The 16,569-nt window shown below is 40.1% G+C and overlaps 1 protein-coding gene across 2 annotated transcripts in view; it reads left to right on the top strand.

The window, feature by feature from the left end:
- LOC126101042 (anoctamin-5-like) overlaps positions 1-16,569 on the top strand; it is a 398,169-nt gene that overhangs the window by 177,314 nt on the left and 204,286 nt on the right. For both annotated transcript variants that reach the window (XM_049911706.1, XM_049911707.1), the window contains one exon: positions 2,267-2,478. In XM_049911706.1, the coding sequence (XP_049767663.1) occupies positions 2,267-2,478 (212 nt within the window). The remainder of the gene's footprint in view (positions 1-2,266; positions 2,479-16,569) is intronic.

Raw genomic sequence — 16,569 nt, forward strand, 5'->3', positions numbered from 1 at the left:
TACTTGAGGACAATATTATGGAAATGGAAGAGGAGGTAGTGGAAGATGAAATGAGAGTTATGATACTGCGTGAAGAGTTTGACAGAGCTCTGAAAGACCTAAGTCGAAACAAGGTCCCCGGAGTAGACAACATTCCATTAGAACTACTGACAGCCTTCGGAGAACCAGTCCTGACAAAACTCTACCATCTGGTGAGCAAGATGTCTGAGACAGGCGAAAAACCCTCAGAGTTCAAGAAGAATATAATAATCCCAATCCCAAAGAAAGCAGGTGTTGACAGATGTGAAAATTACCGAACTATCAGTTTAATAAGTCACAGCTGCAAAATACTAGTGTGAATTCTTTACAGACGAATGAAAAACTGATAGAACCCAACCTTGGGGAAGATCAGTTTGGATTCCATAGAAATGTTGGAACTCGTGAGGCAATACTGATCCTACAACTTATCTTAGAAGAAAGATTAAGGAAAGGCAAACCTATGTTTCTAGCATTTGTAGACTTAGAGAAAGCTTTTGACAATGTTGACTGGAATACTCTCTTTCAAATTCTGAAGGTGGCAGGGGTAAAATACAGAGAGCGAAAGGCTATTTACAATTTGTACAGAAAGCAGATGGCAGTTATGAGAGTCGAGGGGTATGAAAGGGAAGCAGTGGTTGGGAAGGGAGTGAGACAGGGTTGTAGTCTCTCACCAATGTTATTCAATTTGTATATTGAGCAAGCAGTAAAGGAAACGAAAGAAAAGTTCAGAGTAGGTATTAAAATCCATGGAGAAGAAATAAAAACTTTGAGGTTCACCAATGACATTGTAATTCTGTCAGAGACAGCAAAGGACTTGGAAGAGCAGTTGAACGGAATGGACAGTGTCTTGAAAGGAGGGTATAAGATGAACATCAACAAGAGCAAAACGGGGATAATGGAATGTAGTCGAATTAAGTCGGGTGATGCTGAGTGAATTAGATTAGGAAGTGAGACACTTAAAGTAGTAAAGGAGTTTTGCGATTTGGGAAGCAAAATAACTGATGATGGTTGAAGTAGAGAGGATATAAAATGTAGACTGGCAATGGCAAGGAATGCGTTTCTGAAGAAAAAAAAATTGTTAACATCGAGTATAGATTTAAATGTCAGGAAGTCATTTCTGAAAGTATTTGTATGGAGTGTAGCCATGTATGGAAGTGAAATGTGGACGATAAATAGCTTAGACAAGAAGAGAATAGAAGCTTTCAAAATGTGGTGCTACAGAAGAATGCTGAAGATTAGATGGGTAGGTCACATAACTAATGAGGAGGTATTGAATAGAATTGGGGAGAAGAGGAGCTTGTGGCACAACTTGAGTAGAAGAAAGGATCGGTTGGTAGGACATGTTCTAAGACACTGAGGGATCACCAATTTAATATTGGAGGGCAGCGTGGAGGGTAAAATTCGAAGAGGGAGACCAAGAGATGAATACAGTAAGCAGATTCAGAAGGATGTAGGCTGCAGTAGGTACTGGGAGATGAAGAAGCTTGCAGAGAATAGAGTAGCATGGAGCTCTGCATCAAACCAGTCTCAGGACTGAAGACCACAACAACAACATCTTCCAACAAGTACTTCATGCAAATTCTCAGTTGTGTATAAACTTTAGTACGTATGAATTTTTTCTGTATATTTTAGGCGTTGGCGAGTAGTCTTTTACTGTATTCAATTTTATGCTTGGCTGTGGTGAACAGAGAGGCCTAGCTTATTAACACATATATCACATGAATAATGCGCTATATTTGTTATTACATGATCTGTTGCTGAATCTGCTGGTAAAGACACTCTTGTTGCACATTCATTTCTTGATGAGACATCGTAGCTGCTTATGATATTTAGAAAACTGTGATATTGATTTCTGATGTTTTTACATTAATATTTACATCTAAATATGGCTAATTTTAACATAACTTGAAGCCTACAGAATAGATGTGGAAGAGTAATTTATTTATACTTGAAAATTTTTCTTGAAGTAACACAATTATTGATTTACAATGGAACATCAGAGATGGAATAACAACAATTTGAAAAGGATAGATTACTACACACCACATGCAGGAGGCATAAAGTGGCAGACAGGTACACTGAAAAGGATGACTACATATTATTCATCTGCCAGCAGTCTTTCTCAATTTGCCTATATGACACTCAGTGCCTCCTCTACGTGATGAGTAACAATCACTTTTGAAATCAGTTAGAAATTCAAAATTTGTTAGGTGCATAGACTAATGTTGTTTATTTTTGCCCTTTATAGATGCTGTACAGAGACTGGGCATCTCCAAAAAACTGGTATAGGAAGCAACCACTTCATGAAGTGAGAAACTACTTTGGAGAAAAAGTTGGACTGTACTTTGCCTGGCTTGGTTTCTATACAAAAATGCTTATACCAGCATCAGTATTTGGATTCATATGTTTTCTATATGGATTAATTGCTCTCCTTTGTAATTCTGAAGATTCTTTCCCGAGGTCAGTAAATTTCGATTCAAAGAAAAACAGATTTAGTTTAAAAAATGAGTAAATACATGATAATAGAGCTAGTAGCTGATAAAGATAAGTAAGGTTCAGAAGTATGCAAATTTCTGTGGAAGTGATATTATGGTACTGTGGTTTGGATATTCATCTGACAATCCTTTCCAGGGCCTATTGACATCTGATTTAGCTGTCTTACATGCCTGTTTTGGCCTTTTTTAATGCTATTGTTACTTCTGTTCCTGTCAGCTTTTAGGCTTCATTTCACTTCATGATATCTTTATTGAATCTTGATGAGAATGTAGGACACAAATATTACTTCTTGGGCCAAGTGTATTTCACAATTTTGTCCTGCCTTTCGTTTTCATCTTATGAAAGCTATATTTTACAGTACACAGAACCCTCTCTGAACTTGGGACAAGGAAGCAGAGACTAAATAGAAATTGTGTTGTATCTTGTTTTGCTACTGTGTGAATTTCAGTGCAACGGAAGTTGATCTTTATTGTTAACAACAAATACTCTGCATAACAATTGCAAGATACTTCAATAAGTCTTTGTAAGATTTGTATCATCTACTTTCCACAATTTTCAAACTGATGAATAATTGTTTCCTTTTGTTGAATTATCTCAGAAGATAATTTCATGAGAGAGTGGGAACTGAAAGTTTGCAAACTACTTAGGATCATAGCCTTTAAGTCGATGCGAACAAGACAATTTGAAGTGCAAACCGTGGAATACAGTGCTTCTTGACTAATTTTTCTTAGCTTGGTATACAACTGGACCCAGAAGAATTTTAACACAAAGCATTTGATTTAATTTATCACTGTTAATATATATTTTACGTACTAGCAGAACATTTTTAATCTGCAGTTGCATTATACACGTCTTTGCAATTATAAGACTAATTTAATGTTCCCTGAGGATCTGCTCGTTGGTGGCATATAGAATCTAATCTAATATATTTAAATATTATTGGAAAGTTGTGGTAGAATCTAAATGCCCTTGGAGTAAAAGAGACTAAAGTTTGCCCATGTAGGAAGGCAGTCCAATTTTCGTCCATTCTGCGTATCCCACTCCACTGGCCACTGGTAACCAATAACATTCATTCTCTTTCTGAGCAGCTATCAGTGAGTTACAGCTATACAGCAAGAATCTTGCTTCTAAATGCTGCACTGTTTCCATTCTTTGCGACAACCGAATTATTCATTCAGCTGTCAGTTTATTTTTTTCCTTTTCTTTTCTTTTTTTTTTTTTTTCTTGTAGAAGTATAGCTGTGAATTTGTATTTGTAAATGTTTAAGTGCGATTTAAAAGAAAAAGTTTGGTGATGGCAGTAAATGTGAAGTGCTTTGCAAGCAGGAGAGGGGAATTATTTACTGCATTTACAACTTTTTCAAACATGAATTTGAAAGCAGGTCTCCTACTGTTGACATTTGAAGACACAAGAATGGACTACAGAACCATGTGGTGTCGACAAGAAAACTGCAAAGAGAATTGTAAGCAGAAGTGTCAGAGCTGTAGGAACCGTAGAAAAAATTGGTTGTGTGTTGCTTGGAAAGCAGTGAGATGGCAAGGAACTTGTAACACAAATGGATGGTTTTAACAATGATGTTTTAAAGTGCTCCATGTGAATGATGAATGCTTGACATCACAAAAATGTGTTAAAGCTATGCAGGAGAAAACTGGCTTCAATGGTAAGAGCTTCGTCAATGTAAGGAATTTTAAAATACGTTGGTTCCAGGAATCTTAAGAAAAGATTTTAGTTCAAAGAAGGGACATAGGTGCAGCACAAACTACATCCTATACAAAGATTCATGATACAAGAGAAGGAGGTAGTTCATAAATGTATTATCTTGATGAAACATAGATCAATTAGAATCATTCCAGGAAGATCTGCTGGAATATGGTTCTGGCGGTTTTAAAGTGCTCGTAGGAATAGGTTCTCGGATAATTATTGTGCGTGCTGAGTCTTCTTTTGGGTTTGTTTCTGAGAATAAACTTGTATTTATGTGTAAGAAAAACAGGAGTGACTATCATTCATAAATAGATATTCTCAGTTTCGTGATATGATTCACAATTGTTGTCATACCTTGCTTCGAAGTCGGTCATTGCCAGTTATAATTCAACTGTTACAGAGAAAACACCAAATACAAAGACCAAAAAAGTGGATCTCTTTCCCTGACTTAAAAAGTATATATATTAAGCACAGTATAAATAGATGCATGATGATCTCCTGGAGCTTGTTAACTTATACAAGTCACATGACAGAATGTACAAACTTGACTTCCTTGCACATGAGTGGGACTACACAGTTTTACATTTACCCACATGCCACTGTCAGTGTAGCCCCATGGAATTAATTTGGGCAAAGGGTTAAGGCCATGTGGGAGACAAAAACAAACATTCAAGATAACATACACTGAATCTCTTTTGAATGAGGCAGTAGACAACATCCCACCTATAGCATGGGCACATTCTGTGTGGCATGCTGAAAAGCTTCAGAAAGAAGAATTTGACAGGGAAGTGATGATGGCTACAAGCCTTGAAAATATCATCATAAATTTACAATCAAATTGTTCAGAAACACACCAAAATAGAAGTGATAATGGTATTATAATATAGACTTTGGAACAAATTAATAATATTTCTTAGTTTTAAACACTCATGGTTTAAAAAATGTGTTTATCAATATATCAGTTGCATACATAATAATGAGAACTTCCTAGCCTTGAGTGTGGCTACTCATCCTGGTGGACAGCTGGTTGGTAATCATACCAGAAAAGCTGTGCAGTATCTGCAGCAGAGTTGGTGAATGACATGGCTGCTTTCCTTTCTTTTGTGTTTACGTATTGATGACTTAACAGTCTCCTTCAATCCAAAAGTATTTACTAATACATTTTGAGTGTAACAGGAAATATGCTGTGGCTCACTGCCTGTTTACACAAGTATTCAACGGTGATCCTGTCAAATAGGTTCAAATAGCTACAAGACTTTAATACATTGATAGATGTGCTGTCATATCCCAAAGACTAATCACTTTTTACCACATTAAGTATTTCTGTAATTTACTTGGAGGCTATACTTTTGAAATTCTAGACTCTTGGTCATGTAAACAGTGTTTAATGGAGTAAATTAAATGTATGTGTATTTTGATCTTTATCATGAAGTGTAATGGTTGATTCATTTGTTCATTGCTTCACACATCATTTGTTCCATGAATTTCCTGATCCCCTGATGAAGGAGAGTTTTCAGGGGTGTGGAATGAGTTAATTTATACATTAATTGCCCATTGTAGTGTATTTCTGTAATACATAATACTTGGCAATTTGACAATGCTAATCAACTAATATTACTAATTATTGGAAATTCTTCTAAGTTACTTTTTACATGTTTTTGTATGTTAGGAGAATAACAGCTGCTTTGAAAAAATCCACTGCTCCTCCAGTTCTAGTACTGAGCTGCTGTTTTGATCTGATACATCAAAACAAAGCATTAATTTAACCTTCATGTAACTTAACATAGATCTGCCTATATAATGGCAGAGTCAAGATCAGTTTAATGTAAACTTTATAGTTAGTTTCATTGCTCAAGGATATTATACTCTAGAACACAGTTTTCTAAACTGTGTATTCTGACACACAGGGACACCTACAAGACTTGCAAATTCAGAAAGTAAAACAAATGAACAATACGAAACATCCATCTCTTCATTCATTTTAAACATAGGTCACATATTAAATGAATGATTGGTCTGTTTAATTCCACTATTTTCTGTATGTAACATCCAACTACAGGACTAGACATCTCTCTTCTGCTGCTGTACACATATGCTTTCTATTGATCCATGTCTTAGCAAACTTTTCGATAGTAGGAGTTTATACAATTCTTCTTCAGTCTGATTCTTTTGTTTGTGATGTGTCATTATTTTGCTCCTTCAAAGTGATATAGTTTACACAAATAATCAGTAATGGATAAATTTATTGTCAGAAAGTGACCTTTGGCAGTTTATAGAAAGTTAGAGCAACAGATAAGCAATGTGTCTAAAAGTTCAGTATATACAGAACAAAAACTAAATAATGTTTCTCAAACCCATGTTTATTCCATGCCATCAAGTAACAGCAAGAACATCACAGTTACTTAATGAATTAGTAGTGATGCTGTATAATGAAGAACACTTAAAAATGGGGTTCACATGATGTGGAGATGAAAGATGTCTTATGCTGAGGTGTGTGGTATGTTGAGAAAAACTTTTCAATGAAAAAATAGTACTGAATAAATTGCTGAGCCATATTTCTGTGTAGCACTAACAAGAACAAGGGAAAAATTTTGTCTGTTCAGAGAAATTCTAAGACAGAAGAATCAGCATAGTTCTTTGTTTATTAAAGAAATTTAAGACCTCTTGTAAAGCTTAAGAAGCTCGTTATCTTATAAATACTAACAAAGAGATAGAGGGGCTGGCCAGTACTTACCTCAGCTCAGTACAGCCGATAGATACACATAAAACAGAACTGAAAATTACATTCCTAGCTTTCGGAACAAATGTTCCTTCATCAGGGAGGAGAGAGGGGAAAGAAAGGGAAGAAGGGAAAGGAGATTCAGTTACTCACAACCCAGGCTATGAAGCAACAGGGAAAGGAAAATAGGGAGGGTAGCAAGGATGGAGGCATGGTTGTCAGAGGGAAGCCAAAGATATTCTACTGTAAGTACTGTGCCAGCTTCAAACCAAAGAGGATGCATACAGAAGTAAAGAGGTATATAGTATAAAGATAAACACAACTATGTAGGATGAAAAGATGCGTGAATGGCTAAAGAGGAAAGGGAAAGAGGAGAAAGACTGAAGAGTAAATGGGAGTGAGGTTGTTTAACGTAGGTTCAGTCCAGGGGGATGGCGGGATGAAAGGATGTGTTGGAGTGCAAGTTCCCATCTCCGCAGTTCAGAGGGACTGGTGTTGGGTGGGAGAAGCCAAATGGCACATACGGTGTAGCAGGTTCCTAGGTCCCTAGAATTATGCTGGAGGGCATGCTCCGCTACTGGGTATTGGGCCTCTCCTAGGCGGACAGTTCGTCTGTGTCCATTCATGCGCTCAGCCAGTTTAGTTGTTGTCATGCCGATGTAAAAGGCTGTGCAGTGCAGGCATGTCAGTTGATAAATGACATGTGTAGTTTCACACGTGGCCCTGCCTTGAATTGTGTATGTTTTACCAGTAGCGGGGCTGGAGTAGGTGGTTGTGGGGGGATGCATGGGGCAGGTTTTGCAGCGGGGTCGGTTACAGGGGTAGGAACCGCTGGGTAGAGAAGGTGGTCTGGGAATATTGTAGGGTTTAACAAGGATGTTACGGAGGTTAGGGGGGCGACGAAAGGCAACTCTGGGTGGTGTGGGGAGAATTTTGTCAAGGGATGATCTCATTTCAGGGGTTGACTTGAGAAAGTCATATCCCTGGCGGAGTAATTTGTTGATGTTTTCGAGGCCAGGATAATATTGGGTGACAAGGGGGATGCTTCTGTGTGGTCTGGGGGTAGGAACATTGTTGTTGGACGGGGAGGAATGTATTGCTCGGGAGATCTGTTTGTGGACAAGGTCTGCAGGATAGTTGCGGGAGAGGAAAGCACTGGTCAGGTTACTGGTGTAATTGTTGAGGGATTCATCACTGGAGCAGATGCGTTTGCCACGAATACCTAGGCTGTAGGGAAGGGAGCGTTTGATGTGGAATGGATGGCAGCTATCAAAGCGAAGGTACTGTTGTTTGTTTGTGGGTTTGATATGGACAGAGGTGTGGATGTGAGCTTCAACAAGACGAAGGTCAACATCCAGGAAGGTGGCTTGGGTTTTGGAGAAGGACCAGGTGAAATTCAGATTCGAAAAGGAGTTGAGGTTATGGAGGAAATTAAGGAGTGTTTCTTCACCATGAGTCCAGACCACAAAGATGTCATCTATAAACCTATACCAGGCCAGGGGAAGCAGCTGTTGGGTCTTCAGGAAAGCCTCCTCCATGCGGCCCATGAAGAGGTTGGCATAGGACGGAGCCATCCTGGTTCCCATGGCCGTTCCCCTGATTTGTTTGTAGGTCTGGCCTTCAAAAGTGAAGTAGTTATGGGTGAGGATGAAGTTGGTAAGTGTGATAAGGAACGAGGTTTTTGGAAGATCTTCGGGTGGGCGTTGGGAGAGGTAGTGCTCAAGGGCAGAGAGACCATGGGTATGTGGGATGTTTGTGTAAAGGGATGTAGCATCTATGGTGACAAGAAAGGTTTCAGGTGGGAGAGGAGTGGGAATGGATTTGAGGCGTTCTAGGAAGTGGTTTGTGTCTTTGATGTAGGATGGGAGTCTGCGGGTGATAGGTTGGAGGTGCTGGTCTACCAGAGCTGAGATACGTTCGGTTGGGGCTTTGAAGCCTGCTACAATGGGACGGCCAGGATGGTTCTCTTTGTGGATTTTGGGTAATAGGTAGAAGGTAGGGGTACGTGGCTCAGGTGGAATGAGTAAGTCTATGGAAGCCGTTGTGAGGCCTTGTGAGGGACCTTGGATTTTTAGGATTTTTTGCAGCTCAGTCTGGATGGAGGGAATGGGATCCTGGGTAACAGCTTTGTAGGTTGAGGTGTCGGAGAGTTGACGCAGTCCTTCTGCCACATACTCCACACGGTCAAGTACGACAGTTGTGGAGCCTTTATCCGCCGGGAGGATGATAATAGAGCGGTCTATTTTCAGCTCCTTAATGGCACGGGATTCAGCTGGGGTGATGTTGGGGGTTGTCGGGATGTTCTTCAAGAAGGACTGGGAGGCAACACTGGATGTGAGGAATTCCTGAAATGTCTGCAAGGGATGGTTTTGGGGGAGGGGAGGAGGATCCCTTTGGGAAGGCAGTCGGAACTGTTCTAGACAGGGTTCAACACTGGGTCTAGTATTTGGTGGCTGTGTTTGGGTAGTGAAGTGATATTTCCAGTTGAGGTTCCGGGTGAATGAGAGGAGATCTTTAACCAGGCCAGTGTGGTTGAATTTAGGCGTGGGGCTAAAGGTTAAGCCTTTTGATAGAACAGATGTCTCTGGGGGAGAGAGGGATCTGGATGAGAGGTTTAGGACTGAATTGGGACTAGTGATATGTGGCATTTGACTGTGGTTATAATTGAGATTTGGTCTGTGTGGGGTATGTGCTGGGATGGGGAGATTGAGTAGGGTGGCTAGGCTAGGTTTGTTGGCTATGAGGGGGGTTTGTTGAAGGTTCTGTTGTGGTTGGTGTTTGTGAGGGATAGGGAGAGGGACCCCACTTCTTAGGTGTTGCACTAGCACTGTGGATAGTTTTTTCAGGTGGTGTGTGGCATGAAACTCAAGTTTGCAGCTGGCTTCTAGGATGATGTTCCTGAGTGTGTTCTCCAAGCAAGGGTTTGAGAGGCGAATGACTTTGAAGAGAGATAGGAGCTGTTAGGAGTGGTGGTTACATGAAGTAGTGTAGAGATTCAGGACATGTTGGGTTTATAGATGACATCTTTGTGGTCTGGACTCATGGTGAAGAAACACTCCTTAATTTCCTCCATAACCTCAACTCCTTTTCGAATCTGAATTTCACCTGGTCCTTCTCCAAAACCCAAGCCACCTTCCTGGATGTTGACCTTCGTCTTGTTGAAGCTCACATCCACACCTCTGTCCATATCAAACCCACAAACAAACAACAGTACCTTCACTTTGATAGCTGCCATCCATTCCACATCAAACGCTCCCTTCCCTACAGCCTAGGTATTCGTGGCAAACGCATCTGCTCCAGTGATGAATCCCTCAACAATTACACCAGTAACCTGACCAGTGCTTTCCTCTCCCGCAACTATCCTGCAGACCTTGTCCACAAACAGATCTCCCGAGCAATACATTCCTCCCCGTCCAACAACAATGTTCCTACCCCCAGACCACACAGAAGCATCCCCCTTGTCACCCAATATTATCCTGGCCTCGAAAACATCAACAAATTACTCCGCCAGGGATATGACTTTCTCAAGTCAACCCCTGAAATGAGATCATCCCTTGACAAAATTCTCCCCACACCACCCAGAGTTGCCTTTCGTCGCCCCCCTAACCTCCGTAACATCCTTGTTAAACCCTACAATATTCCCAGACCACCTTCTCTACCCAGCGGTTCCTACCCCTGTAACCGACCCCGCTGCAAAACCTGCCCCATGCATCCCCCCACAACCACCTACTCCAGCCCCGCTACTGGTAAAACATACACAATTCAAGGCAGGGCCACGTGTGAAACTACACATGTCATTTATCAACTGACATGCCTGCACTGCACAGCCTTTTACATCGGCATGACAACAACTAAACTGGCTGAGCGCATGAATGGACACAGACGAACTGTCCGCCTAGGAGAGGCCCAATACCCAGTAGCGGAGCATGCCCTCCAGCATAATTCTAGGGACCTAGGAACCTGCTACACCGTATGTGCCATTTGGCTTCTCCCACCCAACACCAGTCCCTCTGAACTGCGGAGATGGGAACTTGCACTCCAACACATCCTTTCATCCCGCCATCCCCCTGGACTGAACCTACGTTAAACAACCTCACTCCCATTTACTCTTCAGTCTTCTCCTCTTTCCCTTTCCTCTTTAGCCATTCACGCATCTTTTCATCCTACATAGTTGTGTTTATCTTTATACTATATACCTCTTTACTTCTGTATGCATCCTCTTTGGTTTGAAGCTGGCACAGTACTTACAGTAGAATATCTTTGGCTTCCCTCTGACAACCATGCCTCCATCCTTGCTACCCTCCCTATTTTCCTTTCCCTGTTGCTTCATAGCCTGGGTTGTGAGTAACTGAATCTCCTTTCCCTTCTTCCCTTTCTTTCCCCTCTCTCCTCCCTGATGAAGGAACATTTGTTCCGAAAGCTAGGAATGTAATTTTCAGTTCTGTTTTATGTGTATCTATCGGCTGTACTGAGCTGAGGTAAGTACTGGCCAGCCCCTCTATCTCTTTGTTAGTATTTGTTTCACATCTTTATATGAGATTTTCCATTAATCATTTAGATCGTTATCTTATAACTGAGATTACTGCAAAAAATAATTAACTCCTGTAGTTGCAGATAGAGCCATCATTCCAGCTTATCACTCTATAGTGAAAGCAATATTTGGCCCTGAATATGAATGTGCTGTGAAAAAAATTCTGTTTACTGATAATACAGTTGGGGACATATTCAGAATATGTATGAAACAACAAAAATTCTGTTAAAACTGGAGTTGATGAAATGAATTTAACGTTTGCAATTAAGCTAGATGAATCTACCAATGTAATCGGCCTATCTCAACTCATTTTCATTTGTTTTGTTGATGAAGGTAACACAATTGAACAGTGTCTCTCTTGTAATGATACTCCCTTCACTGCCAAAGCCAAAGACATTTTTGAAGTAGTAAACAGATACTTGTCGTGGAAGAATTGTGTTGGTATGAGCACAGGTGGAAAGTGAACAACGACAGGTTCCATGAAAGTTTCATCACACTGGCAAAATGACGAAAAATAATTTTTTTGTTCGCAAAAAGTCTCTTTTAAATATGAGTAAAATGGTGACTCGTGAAATTGTATGCATTAGAAGGGCGTCACCATGAGGTAAAGTTTGGAAAGGTCTGCCATAGAACATTATTGAGTTGAGTTAAGATGTCAAAAGTAAACTAGCAATCCAATAAGAACTGATCAGCTTATCTATTTGATGGTGCTACATCAATTAGCTATCCATCTATTCACCTAGGAACTATTGCCTGTTAATGCTGTTTATTAATGACCTGGCAGACAAAAGTAGTGGTACCCTCAGACTTTTCGTAGACACGGTATTTATTAATAATGAAGTAATCACCATTGTTTTGTGTCATTGTCTGGTCTCAGTATGGTTATGAACAGGGGTGGCTGGATCAACTTTTTATCATCATCCCGTTACCCCCAGATATGTGTACCACAACTGTCTGTGTGTAGTGTTATCCATGTGAAAGTGAGCAAAAGGTTTCCGAATGCTTGTAAATCATGTAGTTGAGGTGGACCTGGTTACCACCCCAATATTTATGTAGTGAGATGTGGGAAACAGCTTAAAAACCACATCCACACTGTCTGGCACACCAATCTTTGTCAATAATCTACCAGGTGGAATCAATCCAGGCCTGGTGCAGCTCCCAGTTCTACAAGCAGCACTTTAACATGCATGGGCTATGCAGGCAGGTAATTATTAATAATGAAATGTTGTCTGTAGGAAACTGCACATATATACAGTCAGATATTTCTAACATTTTAAAGTGCAGCAAAGATTGGCAACTTCTCTCTCTCACTCTCACACATATCACAGAATATGTCCTGTAACTACAGCAACGGTGAGTCACACCTGGAATCAGTCAATTCATACAAATACCTGGGTGGAATGATATGAAACTGAATGATCACAAAGGCCCAGTAATAGGTAAATTAGGTGCCAGGTTTTGATTCATTGGTGGGTACCGGGAAAATGCAGTCAATTTACAAATCACACTGCTTACGAAACACTTGTGTGATGTGTCTCAGAATATTGGTCAGGTGTGTGGAACCCTTATGAGATAAGGCTATCAGGTGACAGAGAGCATACAGTATACACACAAAGCTCATAGGTTTGTTTAAACCATGAGAGCCTCACAGATATGATGAAAAACCTGAAATAACAAAAGCTTGAAGATAGACACCAAAGCACACTAAAAATATCCAAGGACCAACATTAAGAAAGGAATTTAGGAATATGTCACAGCCGCCTAGAAATTGCTTGTAGGGACCATGAACACAAGATTAGACTCATTACAGTAAGTGTGGAGGAATTTAAGCAATCATACTTCCCACACTCCATAATAAAATGGAATAGGATGAATCCCTTATAAATAGTACAGTGGAAGATGCCCTCTCTCATGCACTTCATAGAGGTTTTCAGAGTCTAAATAGCCTGCTGTATCTGTGCAATTTGCCAAACCCACATTGGATTGGTGAGGTCACACACACAGTGCTGCCTTCCGGTTCGAGTGATGTCACACCTGCGTCAGCCACGTCGCAAATGACTGCATGTTGCCATGAACTCCATGAGACACCGACTGTGCTGCTGATAATAAATGGACTATGCCCTCCTTTATGGTGCCAGGACCTCATGTACACTCTCACATGCATTTTCACCTCTCTCAGATGTCTGGCAGTGGGAATGTCATACATACTGTGTTGGCTGTGGAACTTCATTCACAACATAACCATTCTTTGAATAGCCACTTGAGTTCTACGCACACTGCTGCATGACGCCACTCATGCCACGACGTGACTCACCTCATCATGTGCCTCTCTATGTGGAGCAAATGCAGCTCCCACACCGATGCTCCCGTACTGTGCCATGCCCATCTCAGAATTGCGCCTTACAGTCAAACCACTGATGGCCATTCTACCACCTACCACTGTCCAAAACTAGCATTGTTCAACACAGATCCTCCCTTGATGTGGTTTGCCCTCTGTGAGTGTTTGATGTCAGCCAGTGGTATCATTGGGGATAACGAGAAGCTCACCACTCCTCTTGACTACCTCGGAGACAGTGCAGACCTTATTAGTAACTTGATGTGTTGTGGTCTAATATCTCTGGCAGATGCATGTCTACAAAGATCTCACCAAGTTAAGTGATTAATATTGAGATAAGAACTAATTTAATTAATATTACATTTTAGACTAGTGCATTTACTTCTTCGCTAAGCTGTCTATTGAAGATTTTGCTTTTCTGAGTGTATTATTTTGTAAAGGCTGATAGACGCTTATTTTGTTTATATTTTAGGCATAAATTTTGTGCAAGTGTAGATCTCTATTTTTTTGACAAGACTTAGAGGTTCAAAATTAAATTAATTTGTGTCTGTCATCTAGAATTTAGGTAGTTAATTAAAACTTTCGAAAGTAAGTTTAAAAGTTCGTTTATGTTAGTGTTTAGTTATGTATTAGTGCAGGCTGCAAAAATTCAGTGCTCTTGTGACAAGCTATTCTCTGCTTTTGTGTAAATTTTGTGTAAGTTTTTCTATCAAACCATGTGTGATGAATGTTGTGGTTGTCATAGAAATCTGAAGGAGGGGGTGTTCTGTGAAGACTGTAGATTGTGATTTCATTGTGGCAAATGAAGAAGAGGAAATTGGGGTAGATAATGAGGCTCTTCCATGGCAATGTACTTTATGTAGAAAGGACAGAAAAATCATTGAACAGGAGACAAAAATTTGTGCCCTTAAGGCTGAATTAAGAATTATGTAGGGTATCAGAGGAAAAAGAGATGAAGTGCTGGGAAATGGTAGCAACCAAAGGGCAAAAAAGGGAAACTATTGAAAAAACTTTAGAAATTCAGTTAGTAAATCAGTTCGGCTTGCTATCTGAAGCAGTGTAGGAAGGGCCTTATCCAGATGTATTTGAATGTAGGTTGACGCAGAATATTAGGTTAAAGAAAAAAGACTGGTCAGAATCAAAACAGAATAGAAAAAGAAGAATTCTGCTTCTAGGTAGCAGTCATGGGAGGGATGTAGGCCAGCAGCTTCAAGAGGAATTAGGTGCACGGTACCATATCACAAGTTTTGTAAACCAAGTGCTAGCCTTAGCCAGGTGGCAAAAATCTTAGGTCAGCTATGCAGGGGCTTTGAGAAGAAAAATAAGGTAATTATAGTTGGGAGAGCAGGAAACAGCCTGGCTATGAATCCAAGATATAGTGTTTGGAATGACATGAACAAAATAGGAGCAGAAACTGGGCACACAAATGTGGGGTTTGTGGAGGTCTTTCAGTGCCATGACCGGCCAGGGGTAAACACTGCTGTAAGGTATGTTAACACTGAGCTGAACAGGATGCCCCAGACACTGGCAAAATCTCACATACATGTTGTTCAAGCTGATGCTATTGATAGATGGGGATACACTACACAGGGCCTGCACCTAAATAAGAAGGTGAAAGATACGTTAGCTATTGGCTACTAGCAGATACTGTAAGTGGGGGCCACAGTCACACAAGGGATGATCCCTGTGGTTAATGGGACCAGGCAGACAGGTTTTTTAGGTTAAAACCAAAGTCCAGACAGACAACAACCAAGAAAAATGGAATAAAGGAAGCTTCTTGTGCACTAAATAGGGATAAAGCTAAGAGTAGTATTGGTTTACTTCACTAAAATATCAGGAGAATAAAAAATAGAGTAGATGAGCTGTTAGTGTGTTTAGATGATCTCAAAAATAAGAAGGAGATTGATATTCTTTGTCTGTCTGAACACCACATAACTGTGGGGATGGAAAGTGTGAGTGCAAATTCGGATAATTTAGTAACTTACTCTTGCAGATCTTGCATGGATGGAGTTACCATTTACACAAAACAAGGGTATAAGTAAAAAAATGTAGAAGTGAGAAAACTTTGTGTCGATCAGCACTTTGAAGTTTGTGCATGTGAACTACAGCTAGATAATGTAGTGTTGATATTAGCAAAGGTGTGCAGGACCCCATTAGGAGATTGAGAGCTGTTCATAAAAAAGTTTGTCTCCCTATTATACTGCCTGCCAGACAAAAAGTAGAAGTTATTAATCTGTGGTGATTTCAATGCAAACTTTTTAAGCAATACTGATAGTAAAAGTGAACTAGAAGTGTTACTAATGACATAAAATGTAGAATCAGTGATCAACTTCCCTACACGTATAGCTCAAGACAGCAGCACTCTAATAGATAATGTATTTGTACAGCAAGAGGATGTAAGACTAACACATGCTTTCCCTGTGATAAATGGATTGTCAGATCATCGTGCACAGTTGATTAACTTACAAAACCTAGCAGAGTATACAGTTCAGAAACCATCAAATAAAAGTGTAAGGCTGGCCAACTCTGTATCTATAGAGCACTTCAGAGGAAGTTTAAGAAATATTAAATGGGGAGATGTATAAAATGAGCCAAATGCTAATGATAAATACAACGTATTTCTTGATAAATTTATGTCCCTTTTTAAATACTGTTGCCCCCAAAAATTACTAAATGTAACACCAAACACTTTTCAAAGAAACTTTGGATTACTGCAGGTATGAAAGTGTCTTCAGAAAGAAAAAGAAAATTATATTAGACAGCAAGAAT

This window comes from Schistocerca cancellata, chromosome 9 (assembly GCF_023864275.1).
Source record: "Schistocerca cancellata isolate TAMUIC-IGC-003103 chromosome 9, iqSchCanc2.1, whole genome shotgun sequence".
NCBI lineage: Eukaryota > Metazoa > Arthropoda > Insecta > Orthoptera > Acrididae > Schistocerca > Schistocerca cancellata.